Source organism: Planococcus citri, chromosome 4, assembly GCF_950023065.1.
Source record: "Planococcus citri chromosome 4, ihPlaCitr1.1, whole genome shotgun sequence".
Taxonomy (NCBI): Eukaryota; Metazoa; Arthropoda; class Insecta; order Hemiptera; family Pseudococcidae; genus Planococcus; species Planococcus citri.
The window spans coordinates 12,277,916-12,297,578 of record NC_088680.1 but is presented as its reverse complement, the minus strand read 5'-3'; the positions used below and the strand labels follow the sequence as shown (position 1 = coordinate 12,297,578).

Genomic DNA, 19,663 nt, shown 5'->3' with positions numbered 1-19,663 from the left:
GGGACTTACCTTCAAATATCATACTAATACTGTCTTGGCGAAGGCAAGGAGGATGGCCTATTTTGTTGTCAGAAATTCGGTGCATTTTAAGAGGATAAGTACACTCAAAGTTCTATACTTCTCATTCATAAGATCTATACTTGAGTTTGGTGTGCTAATTTGGTTCCCTCATACTAAAAAGTTTATAAAAGAGCTTGAAAAGATTCAAAACAGATTTCTGAAATACCTATATTTTAAAACTTTTGAATATTATCCCCATGATCTATCGCAAAAAGAGCTTTTAGATGGATTTGAGGTAGAATTATTAGTGAAAAGAAGAGAGATAACTGCAGTGATGTTCCTATATGATCTCATCCACTGCAATGTAAAAGACAGCAACCTTTTGGAAAAAATTAATTTCTGGGCACCAAAAATCCACTCTAGGCAAAAAAAATATTCTCCCTACACAATTACAATACATCTAGGATGAAGGTTTCCCCTATGAATAGCATCATGGGTTCCTCTGTAGATGTGCGGATGCCGATATCTATAGTATGGGTAGGTCTGCTTTTAGGCGTGTGGTGGGGAAGGCATGAGAATGGGAGCATGGGTGCAGTAGGAGCTGTTTATGAGCCATTTTATGTCCTAGATTTTTTTTTTCCCCTTTGTCTGCCCTTTGTTGGGTTTTTTTTCCTTTTGTTTTTTGCTTTTCTTCTATTTGATTTTATACTTTTTGTTTCCTTTTTTTTTTTTTTTCGCTTGTATTATTTTATTTTTCCAATGGGAGGAACTAATACATGTGAGGAGCTTGGTGACAAAGTTAGACAAACGCCACTGAGGGCGCATACGGAAAGGGACCTAACGACCAAAAAAAAAAAAAAAGTTCTCTGAAATTGTTGTAGGAACGGTTCCTACAACAATTTCAGAGAACTTTTTTTTTTTTTTTTTTGGTCGTTAGGTCCCTTTCCGTATGCGCCCTCAGTGGCGTTTGTCTAACTTTGTCACCAAGCTCCTCATGTATATTAATGATGCACTATTGTTTCTTGCTGGTCTATTATTATGCTTTTTTTTTTCACTTGTTCTATGTACTTTTATTTTTCGTAAGCTACAGTTTTTCAGTTTTCTTTTTTTTTTTTTTTTTTTTTTTTTTAGTTTTATCTCTTAGCTATAAATGGTCTCTCCTGTAATTGGCCTACGCTGTTGGAGAGACCTAAATTGTAAAATAAATAAAATAAATAAATATGTATGATGAAACATTATTGCATTTATGTAGTTTTTGAAATTTAAACCGAAGACGAATAGATGCTCAAAAAATGTGTATAGACCAATCCCTCAGAATGTCGTGACAGAAGTTTCACTCTATTGATTATTATTAGTTAGTCTTAAAATTTGGAGGTCGTATAAGCTCAAAAAAAAAATCAATTTGAAAGGAGGCCTTACAAACTCCAAAAATTGATTTGAATTTTCACAGTTTGAAGGTCATGCAAGCTGCAAAAAATAATTTGTGATTTTGAAACGGGGGGGGGGGATCTCTTAGGATGCTAGACAAGCAGACAGACAACCTCAAGAGGCTAGACGGTTAGGTCAGTGACCTTGAGAGGTCAAACAGACTGGTCGATGACCTTGAACGGTTTGACGGTCAGGTCGATAACCTTGGGAGGCCAGGTAGGTAAGTGACCTTGAAAGATCAGATCTGATCGAGGTTGTCTGTCCACCTGCTGAGCCCCCCAAAAATCGCCTGTCTGCTGGTATGGTCTCTTAAGGTCATTGACCCGTCTTTCTGGCTTCCCTAGGTCGTTTGTCTATCTGTCTGTCTGTCTGGTCAATGTTTCATTAAAATTGACAAAAATGACTAAAATTGATGAAATATATCAACAAGAGTTGGAAATTGTCCAAAATTTGCTGAAAAGAGTACAAAAGTTGATAAAATTTTGATAATATTACAAGAATTTGTTTATAAAATAAAAAGTTGTTAAAAACAAGTAAAACATGTCAAAACATTCATAAAATTTTGTAAAATCAATAAAAACCAGTAAAAATTGTATGAAAATTGCTTGGAGATATTTTGGAAAAAATTTATAAAATACATTTACTTACCTAGGTAAATCATGCAAAAACTTCAAAAAATTCACAAACAGCTGCCCAACTTTGAATTGACTAATAAAACCTAAAAAATGGTCTGTAACGATAAAATTTGAAAAAAAATTAAAAACCGACTGTTTGGCCTATCAAGGTTATTAACCTATCTGTCAGGCTTTCCAAGATTGTTTGTTTGTCTGCCTGGCCTCAAAAGGTCACTTGTCTGTTCTTAATATTACTGACCTACTGGTCTATTGTCCAGAGGTCGTATGTCTGATTTTCTGACATATCAAGGTCATTGAACCGACTCTCTGGTTTTTGAAGGTCATTGACCCAACTGTCTGGCTTTTAAGGTCATTGACCCATGTTTGGTCTCTCAACTCTCAAGGCCGTCCGTCTGCCTGTCTGGCTTATCAAGGTCATTAACCCATCTGTCAGGTTGTCCAATGGTGTCTGTTTATCTGCCTGGTTTCAAAAAGTTAGTGAACTTCCGTGTCTGTTCTCAAGGTTACTGATACCGCCGATACCGGTCTATTGTCCAGAGGTCGTCTGTCTGATTGTGTGACATTTCAAGGTCATTGACCTGACTTTCAGGTTTCTTAAGGTTAAGGTATATCTACCCAACTGGCTGAATTTTTAAGGTCATTGACCCATGTTTGGTCTCTCAACTCTCAAAGCCGTCTGTCTGTCTGTCTGTCTGTCTGTCTGTCTGGTCTATCAAGGTCATTAACCCATGTGTCAGGTTCTCCAAGGTTGTCTGTTTGTCTGCCTGGCCTCAAAAGGCCACTTGATCTGTTATCAAGGTTACTGACCTACTGGTGTATCATCCAGAGGTCGTCTGTCTGATTGTCTGACATCTCAAGCCTCTCAAGGCCATTGACCTGACTCTTCGGTTTCTCAAAGTCATTGACACAACTGTCTGGCTTTTTAAGGTCATTGACCCGTGTTTGGTTTCTCAACTCTCAAGGCCATCTGTCTGCCTGTCTGGTCTATTAAGGTCATTAACTCATCTGTCAGGTTCTCCAAGGTTGTGTGCTTGTCTGCCTGGCCTCAAAAGGTTAGTGACCTTCTGTGTCTGCTCTCTACTGACCTACCAGTCTATCGTCCAGAGTTCGTCTGTCTGATTGTCTGACATACTAAGGTCATTGACCCGGTTGGCTAGTTTCTTAAGGTGATTGACCCATGTCTGTTTTCTCAACTCTCAAGGTCGCCTGTCTTCCCGTATGGCCTATTGAGGTCATTGACACAGATATCTGGTCTCTCAAGGTTATCTTTCCGCTTATCTGGCTTCCCAGAGTTCCAAAATTCAAATTCAAATTTTACGCAGAATCTAAACTTGAATTTTAAATTTTCTAACATAGAAAATGTTGAAAATATGAAATGAAGGTAATGAAATTTAATTTGGGCTTAGTGATGGAAAAACAATAAAAAATTCGTTGTTATTCCAGTTTTCATTTTTTTTAATTTGTTGGTTTCTTTTTGATCTTGTTCATCATCCTACTTTTGCTCTTCAAAAAAATTATCAAAATCTTACTGAGTTGAGCTAGAAAGCTCGAATCAATTAGGAGTACAGTTCTGAAAAATTCTAGAGTTTCTAGAAAATTTTTGAACTCAACAGTGTAGTTGAAATAATAATTTCTTCAGAAATAATTTTTCTCACAATTAAGTACGCCAAAAAACTTAAAAAAAAAAGAGGAAAAAATCAAAACAACAATTTTAAAAGTCTCTAAAATCAGAGAAAAGTAAAAATGAAATTTCACTCTGGTCATTTTGATGAGGAAAAATCTGCATACGATGCAGAAAGTGTTGAATCTTAACATTTTTTCTTCCCTCTTCCTCCGAATCAAATCCCACCTTTTCGCCATAAAAGATCTAGGCATCAAAAATTCCCAGAAATTTGACGTTTATGTATTTTATTTTCGTTAAATTTTTTTCAAAATTTTTCAATCAAGAGATTTTGGAACTCGAGTCAATAAAACTAGTTGCTGAGTAGACTCTTTAAAAAAAAAAAATCCTTTAATTTTCTCATTAATTTATCAAACTTTGCAAATCATCAAATAGATTTTAAATTGAAAAACAATCAAATCAACACGCTGTTGAACGTACATACTAGAAAAACGTTTAAAATAAAATTATCTCGACTCATCTCATTAAGGTTACGTGGATAGAACAATGAAACACTGCATACGTATCAATGAATGAAAAAAAAACCTGACTAAGCAGTAAGCACGTATGTGATTCGCTCAATGCTCGTGTACTTCAATGCCCAAATAGACCATTTAAATATAATTACATATTTCGACAGACACCTGTAGAAAAAATCCTCTTATTCGGATTTTGGCTCAACCTACCTATAGGTAATAAATTCACTTCTAAGATCATAATTTTTGTTAACCTTCAAGTGAAACAGGTTTTAAGTTTTTTTTTTTTCTAGGTGTTTCGAATACGCTGTATGTATCTATCGTTATGTAATCTGTATGATGGCACCGGCTAGTCTTACTTAGATATTACACCTATCACACTTCTTTTCTCAGTAGATTTCATTCCGTGGATCGTTTACAATGAAGTGAAACGTATTTTTTGGAGAAAACGTGTGTACCTTATTTTTGGTGAAGTGATTTAGTGAGTAAATAATTTTTTTTTGTGAAGATCGAGAGTCAAATTTTGACTTATTAACCAATCATTCAAAGGTACCAGTAATTGTGAATATTTTAAATATTTAATCCAATGAATAGAATTATTAAAAAAAAAAAAAAAAAAAAAGGATAACAATGAAACTGTGTAGGTAGATGGCCTTAAACCCCAATTTTCAATGAAACAACGTGTCTTAAAAATAGATTCAGAATGCATTTGCATCTATGTATTCTTTTTATATGTCTCCAGCAATTTAGGACAATTTGAACCAAAACAAAAAAAAATTATATGTACATAACGTCGTGTCGTCAAATAACGCAATAAAAACATACCTAATCGATTTGTACTTGAGTGTCACTCAAATTCTAAAAATTATCGTAGACACGAAGACAAGGTAAATATTTGTAATTATTAGATTCGAACAGAAATAATAAAACACGTTGAAAAAATATCCCCTGCACGAGTATACGAGCACAAAAATCACAGTATACGTATTTTCAAGTGGTAAAGTTGATTTTAATTTTGTGCCTTCTCGATTCAATATTGAGAATCCTACAGTTCCTGAACAGCCTGCGGTCTCCAGCAGATTTTCGTGATTTTTGAAACACTTCCAAGTTTTACACTACATAAAACGAAGTACGTTGCATTCATTTCATTTCGAGCGAACGGTAACACTCTAGATACACGTGTTTAAATAAAATCATTATAGGTTTCGACCCCCTCACGGTGGTAGTTGGTACGTTTGTATTCCTCCCCCCTTGGGCCTCATTCCATTATGTTTATGAATAAAAAAAAGTAAAATCGACGTAACACGGTTCGACTAAAGTTGCAATTTATCATTTTAACGTCGATGCATGACAAATACTCGTATCTACCTAACTAATGGAAAAAGGGAATTGATTCAAAACAGTAGGTAACCTAGATTTTATGCACTGCAACGAGCTACAAAAAGTAGGGGGTATCGCTGGTACATGAAAGATGAGATGAGTGTTGCACGCTCAGTACATTGACATTAGATTTACAGTGCAATTCGCGGTCTACATAGGTGTGAATTTATCGTTTAATAATTTCGCCAACCCGGACGATACGAAGTAAGGATGTTTTTTTTTGAATTTTGTATCATCGTTTAATTAGTCATTATGAGTAACATTTTTATCTATTCGTCTGTCGTCACCATCGTAGTGTTTATTTTTTAGTATTTTTATTGACTCGAGTGCATCTAAAATAGATAACGGTGATTTATTATTTACGTATTTTACGTTGAAGCGTATTCCAGTGCTTGTGGGCTAAGCAGGGATGCAATTTTTACCTATGCATTTTAAATGCATTTTCATGTTTCGGTTGTTGATTCTTTTTGACGTTATATTATCACGAAATTTTGAAAAAATGTACTTATAAGCTGCTGCTTGACCTTTTTTTGTGTATTTTCTATATTTTCCGTATATTTTCACAAATTTTTCAATTTTTTTGAAATTTGAGGACTTATTGTGGAGCTCAGAGAGCTTTTACCACGAAAAACAAGTAGTAATTTGAAATTTGCGGTACCAAAAACAAAGCAAACGATACGTCACGTGGTTTTGTATTTTTTAGAAAAAATGGACCCCATATTTTTTTAATACAAGCTTTGTATTTGTGCACGCTCTTCAATAGGTTTCCAAATTTTAAAAAAAAATTGAAAAATTCGTAGAGTTGTGATTTTTCTGAATTCTTGAGAAGAGGATCGAATCAAAAAATTAATTCGAAATTGGAAGGGAGCATTTTTGAAAACTCAACAAACCATCGATTGCACAAATTTTTCATTTTTTTTTTTTTTTTGAAATGAGAAGGCTTATGTAAGTCTTAAAGGGTAGAATATTGAAAAAACGAGTCAAAATTCGAAATTGGCGCCATCGGAAACATAACTAACGATATGTCACATGATTTTTCAATTTTTTCCCTTCAAAATTCGACCTTATAAGAAGTGGTGTGGGGGGGTGATGTTCAAATTTTGAAAAATGTTTAAAAATCGTGTGACACATGGTTTGCTGGGTTTTTAGAGATGCTGATTTCGAATTTCATCTTAATTTTTTGACTAAAGCCTCGCAAGTCCCTCAAATAGGTCCCAAATCTTTAAAAAATTGAAAAATTCACGAGCATCAGGATTTATAAACATTTTTTTAGGCGTGGGCGATATGGAAAGAAGGAGACTGAATTAAAAAGTGAATTCAAAATTTTGAAGTGAACATCTCTAAAAACCCCCAAAAAACCATAGGACGCACAAATTTTTCAATTTTTTTGAAATTCAAGTGCGTATTGCGAATTTTGGAGAGCTCTTATTGAAAAAACAAGTTGAAATTTGAATTCGGCGCTATCGAAAACATAACAAACGATATGTCACATGATTTTTAATTTTTTTTTCTCAGAAGTTGGCTCCAATTAAGGGGGAGGGGTCCAAAATTCAAAAAAAATTAAAAAAGTCAAGTGACCTATGGTTTTCAGGGTTTTTAAAGGTGCTGATTTCGAATTTCAACTTACTATTCTGATTCAAGCCTTGTACGCTCTACAATACATCCCACAATTTTAAAAACCCATTAAAAAATTCGTAAAAGTTGTGGTTTTTTGAATTTTTTGGAAGAAAATCGAATCGAAAAATTGATTCAAAGTGCGAAGTGAGCATTTTTAAAATCAAACAAACTATGAGACTGCACAAATGTTTTAATTGTTCAAAATTAAGGGCTTATTGTAGATTCCAAGGGGCTTATATTGAAAAAGTGAGTTGAAATTTGAAATCAGCGTCATCGAAAACATAACAAACGATATGTCACACGATTTTTCAATTTTTTTTTCAGAAGTTGGCCCCAATTAAGAGGGGAAGGGGTCCAAAATTTTGAAAAAATTGAAAAAATCGAGTGACCTATGGTTTTCAAGGTTTTTAGAGGTGCTGATTTCGAATTTCAACTTACTTTTTTGATACAAGCTTCGTACACACTTCAATGGATCCCACAATTTTAAAAGACCAGAAAAATTCTTTTCAGTTGTGATTTTTTGGAATTATTTGCTGGGCGAGGATCGAATCAAAATATTAATTTGAAATTTGAAGTAAGCATTTTTAAAATCCAACAAACCACAAAAATTGCACAAATTTTTCAGTTTTTCAAAATTATAAGGGTATTTTGTAGATTTCAATGGGCTTATATTGAAAAAATGGATTGAAATTCGAAATTGGCGCCATCAAAAACATAACAAACGATATGTCACACGATTTTTCAATTTTTTTCAGAAGTTTGTCCCAATTAAGGGGGGAGGGGGTCCAAAATTTTAAAAAATTAAAAAAAGTCGAGTGACCTATGGTTTTTAGGGTTTTTAGAGGTGCCGATTTCGAATTTCCACTTACTTTTTTGATACAAGCTTCGTACATTCTGTAACACATCCCACAATTTTAAAAGACCAGAAAAATTCTTTTCAGTTGTGATTTTTTTGAATTATTTTTTAGGCCAGGATCGAATCGAAAAATTAATTGAAATTTGAAGCGAGCATTTTTGAAATCCCACAAATCACAGATTGCACAAATTTTTCAATTTTTCAAAATTATAAGGGCATTTCGTAGATTTCAAGGAGCTTATATTGAAAAAGTGAGTTGAAATTTGAAATCAGCGCCATCGAAAACATAACAAACGATATGTCACATGATTTTTCATTTTTTTCAGAAGTTGGCCCAAATTAAGAGTGGGGGGGGGGGTCCAAAATTTTAAAAAAATTGAAAAAGTCGAGTGACCTATGGTTTTCAGGGTTTTTAGAGGTGCTGATTTCGAATTTCAGCTTACTTTTTTGATACAAGCTTCGTACACTCTTCAATGGATTCTACAATTTTAAATAACCAGAAACATTCTTTTCAGTTGTGATTTTTTGGAATTATTTTTTAGGTGAGGATCGAATCAGAAAAATGATTGAAATTTAAAGTGAGCATTTTTAAAATCCCACAAATCACAGATTGCTTATATTTTTCAGTTTTTCAAAATTAAGGGCATTTAGTAGATTTTGAGGGGTTTATATTGGAAAAATGAGTTGAAATTTGAAATCAGCGCCATTGAAAACATAACAAACGATATGCCACATGATTTTTGATTTTTTTAGGGGGATAGGAGTGAGGAAGGTGGGAGGGGGGGTCTCATATTTCGAAAAAATTGAAAAAATCGTGTAACTTATGGTTTGCTGAGTTTTTAGAGGAGCTGATTACGAATCTCAACTCACTTTTTGAATACAAGACTCCTCTTCAATAATTCCCAAAATTTTTAAAAATTAGAAAATTCGAAAGTTTCTGAAATTTCAAGTTTTCTTCAAACTTATTTTGAAAATCTTGAACTAAAATTTTTTTAAATTGTCAAATCTTAGTAGAAATATTATAAATTTTTTTATGTTTTAAAAACATTGCAATTTTAATAGGCGCTGACAAAAAAATTCCCAACATAAATTTTATCGTGAGAAAAAAATACCGATAAATTTTAGCACTTCACAAACCACGTATTTCCATCAACAATTAAAACGTCACAAAAACCATGAACTTCTCACCTACCTACCTGTTTATTGTACGTTATACTTAACATTTAAAACATTTTTATTATAAACATTTTTACATACAATGTTGCAATTGCAATTATCATTTACATAAAATGATGAAATTTTAACTTGTTCAAAATAGTATAAGTACCCACCCATTTCATTTCCTACAGCAATATTCAGATACCTACACGAATAGCCTTCGAGCCCATGAGTACATACAAACAGTTACTCATTCACACTCTTATCACGCCTTATCACTTCCCATTGAAATATCACCTACTCTCACTTCTTCATCGTAGTACATTCATTCACAGACTTACCTTAGTACCTATGTACCTAATGAAACATTCCACCGATAAAGACGTCCGTTGGTATTAATGTAACTTTGTTTCGCGAAGGTTTACCTACCATTTGTTTACTTACACCTGATTCTACTGCTGGAGAAATACGCCACATAAAAGAACGTACATCGTCGTCGAACAATATGGGTTGGATATTCAGCGAATGGTGTCGAAGTCAAGCAAGACTGGACGGCAAAACGGTAGTAATTACAGGATGTAACACCGGTATTGGAAAAGAAACGGCGCGAGAGTTCTATAAACGAGGTAAGAAAAACAGTACTTACAATGTACGAGTACACGAATATCATTTTACATTACAATAATGCAACAGATTGTATCCAATAACCCATTTTAAATACTTCCTATACTAACGTAAAACTTGAATTGTACTATTTGCGTAGGTGGTAAAGTGATCATGGCTTGTCGTAATATCGAAAAGGCCGAACAAGCTGCAGAAGATATCAAGAAAGTGTGCCAAGGGTTACCAAATTTAGGAGAATTGATCATCAAAGAGCTGGATCTCGGTTCGTTGGAATCGGTTCGAAAATGCGCCGCTGAAATACTCGAAACTCAGTCTGCTATTCATTTATTAGTAAACAACGCCGGTATTTAACTTCATTATTGTTCGATTATGTACTAGAAATAGATGATTAATTAATGTAGAATAGTATAATTGAGCCATTTAGAAAATTAACAAAGGTAAACGGTATCCATTTGTGAGATTGGTAGTTTACTATATAGACGAGATAGGTTGGGTATTTTTTTTTTGACTCGAGCGAGTAAAAATTTCCACGAAGTATTTATAAGCACTTAGGTATTTGGAATTTCGTCATTCGTACACAAAAAAAGATTTGAACGAGCGACGAATACCTACGATAGATTGAAAGTTGAGAACTATTGCATCATGCAGACAGGGCATCTCTTTGAACTGACATTCTCCGATTTTTTCAACGAGATCGAGTTAGATTTAAAGAGCATGTTTAAAATCATCGTAACAAAGTTTTTTCAAACGTCAAAATTTCTTTTTTGATTTTTGGTGAATTTTTCAAAATTTAAAAAAATTAGAAAAAAATCATTATCGTGGCAAATTTTTAATTTTTTCCCCTCAAAACAAAATGAACCATCTTCCCTACAATTTTGATAAAGAATTTTTTTCTTTTAATTTTGGCAAACAAAAATTGAACTGTTAGGAAAATTATGACTAGAAAAAATGGGTCATTTTGGGATTTTTTTTCGAAAAAAAAAACTACCTAGACTTTTCGTATCAAATTTGACAAAAATCTCGTTTTTTGACAATTTTGGCATAAAAGCAAATTTTTTGAAAATTTGGACAAAAACGACGTTAGATTTATTGATTTTGATAAAAACAATTTTTTTGTGGAATTTTTGGCCAAAAATAGGCTTTTTGTGCAGTTTGTGCTAAAAATTGAGATTTTTCGCAATTTTATCAAAAAGTTGAATTTTTTGGTAATTTTGATAAAAATCTGATTTTTTATATGCAAATTTTGAAAAAAAAAATTGATGTTGTGCGACAAAAATGTACAAGATTTTTTGGAAAAATTTTTGCTAAAAAAGGTTAATTTTTGCAATTTTGGCAAAAAACGTAACTTTCTAGCAATTTTTGATGAAAAGCAAGTATTTTGGGCAATTTTGACCTAAAAAATCGGTTCTTTTTACTGTATTTACGAAAAAGTAGGGAGATAGGTTTTTTTTTGTTGCAATTTTGGCAGAAAAGAAACAGATTTTTGCGACAAAAAAAAAGCGAAGTTGTCAGGAAATTTTGACCAAAAAGAATAGTTTTTTGCAGATTTGCAAAAAAACAAAATTTTTTGAAAATTTTGATAAAAAAACAGGCTTTTCCGCAATTTTTTCTAATGAAAAAATTTTTTTTGGTAATTGTGATGAAATATTGTTTTTTTTTTTAGCAATTTTGACTCGAAGCAAATTTTTGGTCACAAAAAATCTTTCGCGAAAAAATGTTTTGCATTTGACGTTTTTTCAATTTGAATATAACTTTTTGGTAATTTTCAGTCATTTTAATGCGTTTTTGTTGTTCGGATTCACAAATTTACTTTTTGAACTGATAGTCCAGGAAAAATAACATTCCATTGGGAAAAGTGAGGTAGAAAGCTGAATTTTGGTATACAGGTCCATTTTTTGGTGCTGAACACGAATCCGATGAGTCCCCGGTCGTCCCTGGTGAGCTTTCTCCCCTATTGTGGATCTAAGCCCCCCAAAACCAGTTTTTTGCAATTTTCTCCCCCGCATTGCATTTTAGCGAAAAATGAGGTTAGACACAAGAATCTACGTCAAATTTCCGATCTAGTGACATATCAACTTTTCTTCTACTCTCAAGGGGGTTGGAACCACAACCATTCAAAAAAGGGGGGGTTCCCTGAAAAATACAAAACGTCTATAGGCGCCTAAGAGGGGTGAAATGGTCCCCGACAGCGTTCGAATTGATATTAGCATGAAAAGTGGGTACCATAGAGAAACCTCCGCGCAAAAAATTTTAGATCCACACCCCCTCCCCTTTTTGCGGAACCCTCCTTTTTTGAAATTTCAGTATCACTTTCCTCAGCCCCATTTCAACCGATTTTGAAAATTTTTCTGGAGGTTATGTATATGCTTGATCGGTAACCCCACAAAAATTTTCAACCCCCTCCCCTCATATTTACCCCCCAAAATGGCGTTTTTTTCATTTTTTTAGGCCTATTAACAATCAAGATTGCGAGGTAAAATTTTGTAAACACGTTTTTTGGATGTATTTTTGGCCCCCAAACATCATATACTATATTAGAAAATTTTGCTTTGGTGTGCCGTGGTAAAAACTTGAAATAATGTATCGTAGGGGGGTGGGGGGGTGAAATGGCAATTTTGAAAAAAACAATTATTAATGAGTATTGAGTAGGGTATCGTTTTCATATGATTCGATACCGCTGAGCACGAATATGACCTCAGATTTTTTGCTACACTCACCTACCCCTCTCCAGAGCCCCTCAGCCCCCTCAATTTTCACGATTTTCGAAATATAGTTATTTTGATGATGTTGGTTTCATTGCTATGGGAAAATTACATAAGTTCATTGTTATTGTACATAAAATTTCTCGTAGAATGAGCTACAGCACATGGCTCCCCCTCGAGGGGGGTGGACCCTTCAATTTTTTTCCACGCAGAAAACGTAACAATCTGTATGTGTACTGGACTGTATAGGTATGCGGAGCATATGTGGCATAATAATATTATTCATGATACCTAACTGTAACTTGAGTATGTATGAGTATGTATTTTATAATTCAATGACTACCTACATAAAAAATCACAAGAAAAAAATATGGTAACGAAATACTTATAAAAAAAATAAGAATGTTAATTTGTGATTCACTTAATCGTTATCATCACTAATGTCATCATCTGTGGTATAACTTTCGTCGCTGGAATAGTTGTAATCGTCATTTTCTTTCGAAAATCGTGAAAAATGAGGGGGCTGAGGGACTCTGGAGAGGGGTAGGTGATTGTAGCAGAAAATCTGAGGTCATATTCGTGCTCAGCGGTACTTATCGAATCATATGAAAACGACACCAACATCATCAAAATAACTATATTTCGGAAATCGTGAAAATTGAGGGGGCTGAGGGGCTCTGGAGAGGGGTAGGTGAGTGTAGCAAAAAATCGGAGGTCGTATTCGTGCTCAGCGGTGTCGAATCATATGAAAACGACACCAACATCATCAAAATAACTATATTTCGAAAATCGTGAAAATTGAGGGGGCTGAGGGGCTCTGGAGAGGGGTAGGTGAGTGTAGCAAAAAATCTGAGGTCATATTCGTGCTCAGCGGTATCGAATCATATGAAAACGATACCCTACTCATTAATAGTTGTTTTTTTCAAAATTGCCATTTCACCCCCCACCCCCCTACGATACATTATTTCAAGTTTTTACCACGGCACACCAAAGCAAAATTTTCTAATATAGTATATGATGTTTGGGGGCCAAAAATACATCCAAAAAACGTGTTTACAAAATTTTACCTCGCAATCTTGATTGTTAATAGGCCTAAAAAAATGAAAAAAACGCCATTTTGGGGGGTAAATATGAGGGGAGGGGGTTGAAAATTTTTGTGGGGTTACCGATCAAGCATATACATAACCTCCAGAAAAATTTTCAAAATCGGTTGAAATGGGGCTGAGGAAAGTGATACTGAAATTTCAAAAAAGGAGGGTTCCGCAAAAAGGGGAGGGGGTGTGGATCTAAAATTTTTTGCGCGGAGGTTTCTCTATGGTACCCACTTTTCATGCTAATATCAATTCGAACGCTGTCGGGGACCATTTCACCCCTCTTAGGCGCCTATAGACGTTTTGTATTTTTCAGGGAACCCCCCCTTTTTTGAATGGTTGTGGTTCCAACCCCCTTGAGAGTAGAAGAAAAGTTGATATGTCACTAGATCGGAAATTTGACGTAGATTCTTGTGTCTAACCTCATTTTTCGCTAAAATGCAATGCGGGGGAGAAAATTGCAAAAAACTGGTTTTGGGGGGCTTAGATCCACAATAGGGGAGAAAGCTCACCAGGGACGACCGGGGACTCATCGGATTCGTGTTCAGCACCAAAAAATGGACCTGTATACCAAAATTCAGCTTTCTACCTCACTTTTCCCAATGACCCTTTTTTTTCATCTAATTTTCCTGGACTATGACACCACTGGAATTTTGCTGTAACATCTTGAAAGGATCGAAAAGGATCCCAATAAGGTATCAGCCAAAGTTACGAATGCTCAAGTTCAGTTTTAGTCTTATTCCAGAGCATTTTGAAATTTCTATAGAAAATTGAAAACTTACTGGAGGGTTCAGAATATGCCCCAAAATGACTACTTTTGAGATGAATTGTGAAAACGAAATGATATTGTTCTGGCAAAATGATGAAAAAAATCCAAAATTCTTTTTTAATTTTTCAAATTTTCAAAAATTTACCAACAAATCCAAAAATGACCTTAAGGATTGAAATTTTGATTCTTGTGTTTTTGAGGTCAGAGAGGTAAGTTCAAGTGGCTCCCTTATGAGAGAATTTTCATTCAATTTTCTGTACTTTAAATCTTCTCTCGAACCAAATAAGAAGTTGAGTCCCCCACTCTTGCTCAAATTCTCGATGGTTTTGTAAAACCATCACTATTTCCGTTTCAGGAGGGAGGGGAGAGGAGGGGGTTTGTAATTTTTTAGCAGTTACGATTTTTTTGCGGAATTTTAAAGATTCATTTCTCAAAACTGATTGAACTGGATTTATTTATTTGCTTGCGGAGCTTCAAAGAGCACGAATAGAAAATTCAAAGTTTGTGGTCAAGTTTTGAAATGCTCAAAATTGAACTTACGCTGTGAAAATTCAACTTTTCATGGCTGCAAAAAATGTAAAAAGTTGAAAGTTGATAAAATATAATGATTCAGAATTTGAAAAAATTATAGTGAAGTTCTCTTTTTACCATTTTTTTGATAAACCAATTTTTTAAATGGAATTTTAACACGTCTGGGACGGGGCAGGAAGGGACACAGAAGCTCAAAATTCCATCCGCATTCGTACACACCAAAAACTATCTAAAGAAAAATTACCTGTCGACTGTCACTTGAGTCCCTCCTTTTTTGCTCGAATTATTATTTGGGGGGAGAGGAGAGAGGGGCGGGGGAAGGGAAGAGGGGGTGGAAGGAAAATTGTTAATATTGGGTAGGGTGTTTTTTTGCTTTTTTTGAAATCTCAATTTTCAAGATCTTGCTTAATTTTGGAGCTACAACTTAAAAATTAAAAAAAACCTAGGAAATATAATATGTACATTTTCGTAATATTGTGGGGGGGGGGTGGTATTTTCAAAATGTCAAATATTAGGTGACATCTTCTTTTATGTGTTTTTGAAAGTGCTGAATTCGAACCTCATCTATTACCTTACGTAATATTGGCTGTCCCACCATCCAATGGTTCCCAAAATTTCCTAAAAATTGAAAAAATTGAGTTGAAATAATGGTTCATTAGTGTTTTAGGAACGCTATACATATATGAAACTCAGCTCATTTTTTTGATTTGGTCCCCTCCAATGTCCCCCCTTTGGCCCCCAATAATTTCCTGAAAATTGAAGAAATCGTCTGATAAAATTGGCTCTGAAAATTTTCCGAAATTTTTTGAAATATAATATTTTGCATGAAGATTATTAGAGTTGATTATACTTGATTAAAAATTTTTAATTGATTTTGGATCTCCTTCGAACTTTTGCAAATAAATTTACTTACTCTAATTTGATTTTTGTATGACCCCAATAGGAGCCCTACAAATAATAAAAGAATGGGTAATGTTAGTCATCTCTTTGTCCTTCGAATTTCGATTTCGAGGTAAACTGATATAGGATCGTATAGGACCTCTCATCTAGTACCTATCTCAACTCAATCGTGTAAGTATTAATAATTATATTTGTTTTTTCATTTTTTTACACAGGTATAATGGCGTGTCCAAAATACTTTTCGAAAGACGGCTACGAATTGCAATTCGCTACAAACCATTTGGGACATTTTCTATTCACATTGTTGCTCCTACCACGAATCATACAATCAGCGCCGGCTCGAATTGTCATCTTGTCTTCATCGGCTCACGCATATGGTAAAAATTCAATTTTCCTCCTTACCTAGTAGCCCAGTCAAATAGCAGAAAAAAATGGGCGAACCCAAACATAATTGCAAACAAAGGTTTTTTTGGTGAATATTGTCTAAGGTGGTGTGCTAAACAACATACTAAAAGTCCCCGCCCCTACCCCACAAGCTAACCCCCCCCCACAGTGGATCAAAACCGTCCAAAATCAGTTTTTCATCGAGAACTCCTGAAATATTGAATTTTGAGCAAAATGAGCTCAGTGATCATTTCATCTCCTCCACAATACCTATCAAATGAGCTATCGACCAACTCCCTAGCCTCAAGGGGGTGGCGCTACGATCCCTCAAAGTGAAGTGATTTCAATAATTTTACATTTTATGATTTGGGACTTGTAACCTGTTCTAATTGATAAAATGAAGTCAAACTTGGGGAATGGGATTCTTTTGAGAGCTAGAGTTGACCTCTGGAGTGGGGAGGGTCAAAGTTGAAAATTACAGAGAAGTCATTTTTTTGGAGGGGCATAACATGACCCCAAATGAATGAAAAGGGATCAAAATCATACCATCGGGCAGTACCCTATCTGTGATCAACGTATCCAAATTTCAGCTTCCTAGGTCATCCCCACCCCATTTAAAGCGGAATTAAGCTAAAAATCCCCTTATTTTGTCCCTATTTTCGGTTTTTTCCATCTTAAAAGGAGTGGGGATGACCTAGGAAGCTAAAATTTGGATATGTTGATCACAGATAGGGTACTGTCCGATGGTATGATTTTGGACCTTTTTCATCCATTTGGGGTCATGTTATGCCCCTCCAAAAAAATGACCTCTCTGTAATTTTCAACTTTGACCCTCCCCACTCCAGAGGTCAACTCTAGCTCTCAAAAGAATCCCATTCCTCAAGTTTGACTTCATTTTATCAATTAGAACAGGTTACAAGTCCCAAATCATAAAATGTAAAATTATTGAAATCACGTCAAACCATCTGACTGCAATAACTAATCCACTCCTCCGAGTCTATTGAACCGAGTACGCAAATCCGTTAAAAATGTAGATATAGCACGTGACTTGTGAAAAAATTCACTCAACAGGTTTCCAACAATTGAATATTGAACACCGTCAACCGTGAATTTAAATGGTACCTATTGCATTGCTTAATACAATGTCAGGTGGAAAAAAACGTCCGCTTTCGAGCGTAATTGAAGCTGAGGAGAATGTGCAGCATCGTGCAATCGTCGCTTAGTCAGGTCATTAGTGTGGGATTCCCCCCCTCCTCATTCTGGAAATTATTACAACGTAGGGTGGTTTAATTATTCATTTGAACAAAAATTGAATTAATTAACGTTCGTTTAATGACGAGAGGAAATTAAAAATGAAGAATTTTTTTAGCTGAACTTTTTAATATTAAGTACCGAATAAATATGAATTTCTTAGAAATTAGATCGTAAACACTCAAGGAGTACATTGTTGTTTTGTAAAACAGCTTTTTTATTTTTCAAAGATTATTTTCCAATATTTTTACTTTTCAAAAATCTGATAATTTTTTCTATTTTTATGTTGATTACTTTTGGAGTGTTTGCCTCGAGGAAGGAGATCGCTCAGAGAGGGTGAGAGGGGTTGAAAATAGGTAAAAATAATCCCAAATTTTCACCTTATTTTTAGAATTTTTTTTTTTAATTTATTTTTTGGTCATTTATCATTAGACTGGAGAGTTGAATCAGTCTTTTGAGATTTAGAATGCTCCTTGTAAGCTCTTCCAAAAAAGAACAAGAATTAAAAGAGGTGTAACTTTTTCCTCAGTTGAATTAAATAATGTTCCTTCATTATCATTACAATTACCGATTAAGATACCTACTTAGTGGTATCTAGGTACTTTCACCTGCATTTAAATGAATGAAAAATTTACTAATAGATGATTTTGTTTTTCCAACAGGAGATGGTAAAATGCACCTGGATGATATTAATTTAGATAAAGGATATTCGCCTTCCAACGCATACTGCCGATCTAAATTAGCAAACGTATACTTTGCTGTCGAATTAGCCCGCAGATTGGAGGGTGAGTAAACTGGCTCTAAGAATTATATGAAACAATTGAAACATAAGCTGGTGAGAAACACTCGTCGAGGCTATTGAATAAAATTGATAAGAATTAATAGCTTCGTGATACCGAAAGAAGTCGTAAAATCAAATAAATTATTGTTGATTTTACAATACTGGACCATTAAACAATCAGATAATCTTAGTGGCAGAATTGTCGAGTCATGCAGGGGTTCAAAAAATCTGTTTCATCTTCGATTTATTATTCTCATTCCAGGTACCGGAGTCAACGTTTACTCGCTTCACCCAGGCGTAATTAATACAGAACTAGGTCGCCACATAGAAGAATCCCATCCTTGGTTGTCAGCTATACTTTTGCCCATTGCTAGATTATTCATCAAAACACCCATTCAAGGCGCCCAAACCACATTATATTGTTCGCTAGATGAAAAATGCGCCAACGAAACTGGCCTTTATTACGCGTAAGTACTCCTTTTCCTCCTACTTTACACTCCCTTGTATGCAATTCTTCATTTTCTTCCAATTAATTCGAGTATAGGTACCTACGTGTTTTTCACCCTTTTTTTTATGTATACCTACTTATTTATATATTTTCAGAGAATGCGCCGTGAAAAAAGCACATCTCAGGTCAAAAGCTGACGAAAAAGCTAAACAATTATGGGACGAGAGTATCAAACTTGTCAACTTGCAGGATTATAACCCATTTCCGAGTACATCGACCTAAAAAGATCGAAATATATGCGAATACTCTGCTGTGTAATCTATGTATTATTTAAAAATTACGTTTTACCATTTAAATAATGTAATTTTTTTTTACTCATTATTCTATTTAGCGTCTTTTTCTTCTTCTTTTGTGTGTGTGTGATAAATATACTTATAGTTGAATAAGAGTTGAAAATGCTGTACACAACATTTCATTTGTGAAAGATACTCGTATAAGTGCACAAAATATGTAATTTTTGTGTTCATTTTGCTATTCATTGTTTAAAAAAAATACAATAAAAAATTCAGGAATGTGTAAATAATGCAAAATCAGTGCTGAAATTTATATAGGAACCTATTCAAGAAACTAGCTTCAAAAAATGACGTCTAATCGAACTTGTTGCCAATTTTCTGCGAAATTTTCAAACCACTCGGTCTCAAAATGTCGAAAATGCGCTAGAATGAGAACTTATGTCAAAATTTGGACCTCCAAACATGTTTCATTTGTTACGTGAGTATCTAAATATATCAGAAAATTTGATTTTCCGAGTAATATTCCTTCATTGCTTCGCCTCAGATTGAGCAGAGTCTCTTTCACAGTCTCAGTGAGACTCTCATCACTCTATTTATTTTTCATTCCCATTTGTTAATTAAATTATTCGTTTAGTTTTCAGTTGGCAATGTAATTAAGAAGTTTTCCAAGTAATTTACA

At 34.4% G+C, this 19,663-nt stretch overlaps 1 protein-coding gene across 4 annotated transcripts; it reads left to right on the top strand.

The window, feature by feature from the left end:
- The first annotated feature begins 4,540 nt into the window (after positions 1-4,540).
- LOC135842844 (retinol dehydrogenase 13-like) lies at positions 4,541-19,281 on the top strand. 4 transcript variants are annotated; one of them, XM_065360503.1, is made up of 8 exons: positions 4,541-4,748; positions 5,241-5,328; positions 9,630-9,836; positions 9,974-10,177; positions 16,043-16,204; positions 18,125-18,247; positions 18,506-18,710; positions 18,847-19,281. In XM_065360503.1, the coding sequence occupies exons 3-8, from the start codon at positions 9,716-9,718 to the stop codon at positions 18,971-18,973; spliced, it is 942 nt and encodes a 313-aa protein (XP_065216575.1). In that variant the 5' UTR covers positions 4,541-4,748; positions 5,241-5,328; positions 9,630-9,715; the 3' UTR covers positions 18,974-19,281. The 4 variants fall into 4 exon arrangements, with proteins under 4 accessions (XP_065216575.1, XP_065216574.1, XP_065216576.1 ...); XM_065360502.1 differs by lacking the exon at positions 5,241-5,328; XM_065360504.1 differs by lacking the exons at positions 4,541-4,748; positions 5,241-5,328 and adding an exon at positions 5,678-5,783.
- Positions 19,282-19,663: the final 382 nt, after the last annotated feature.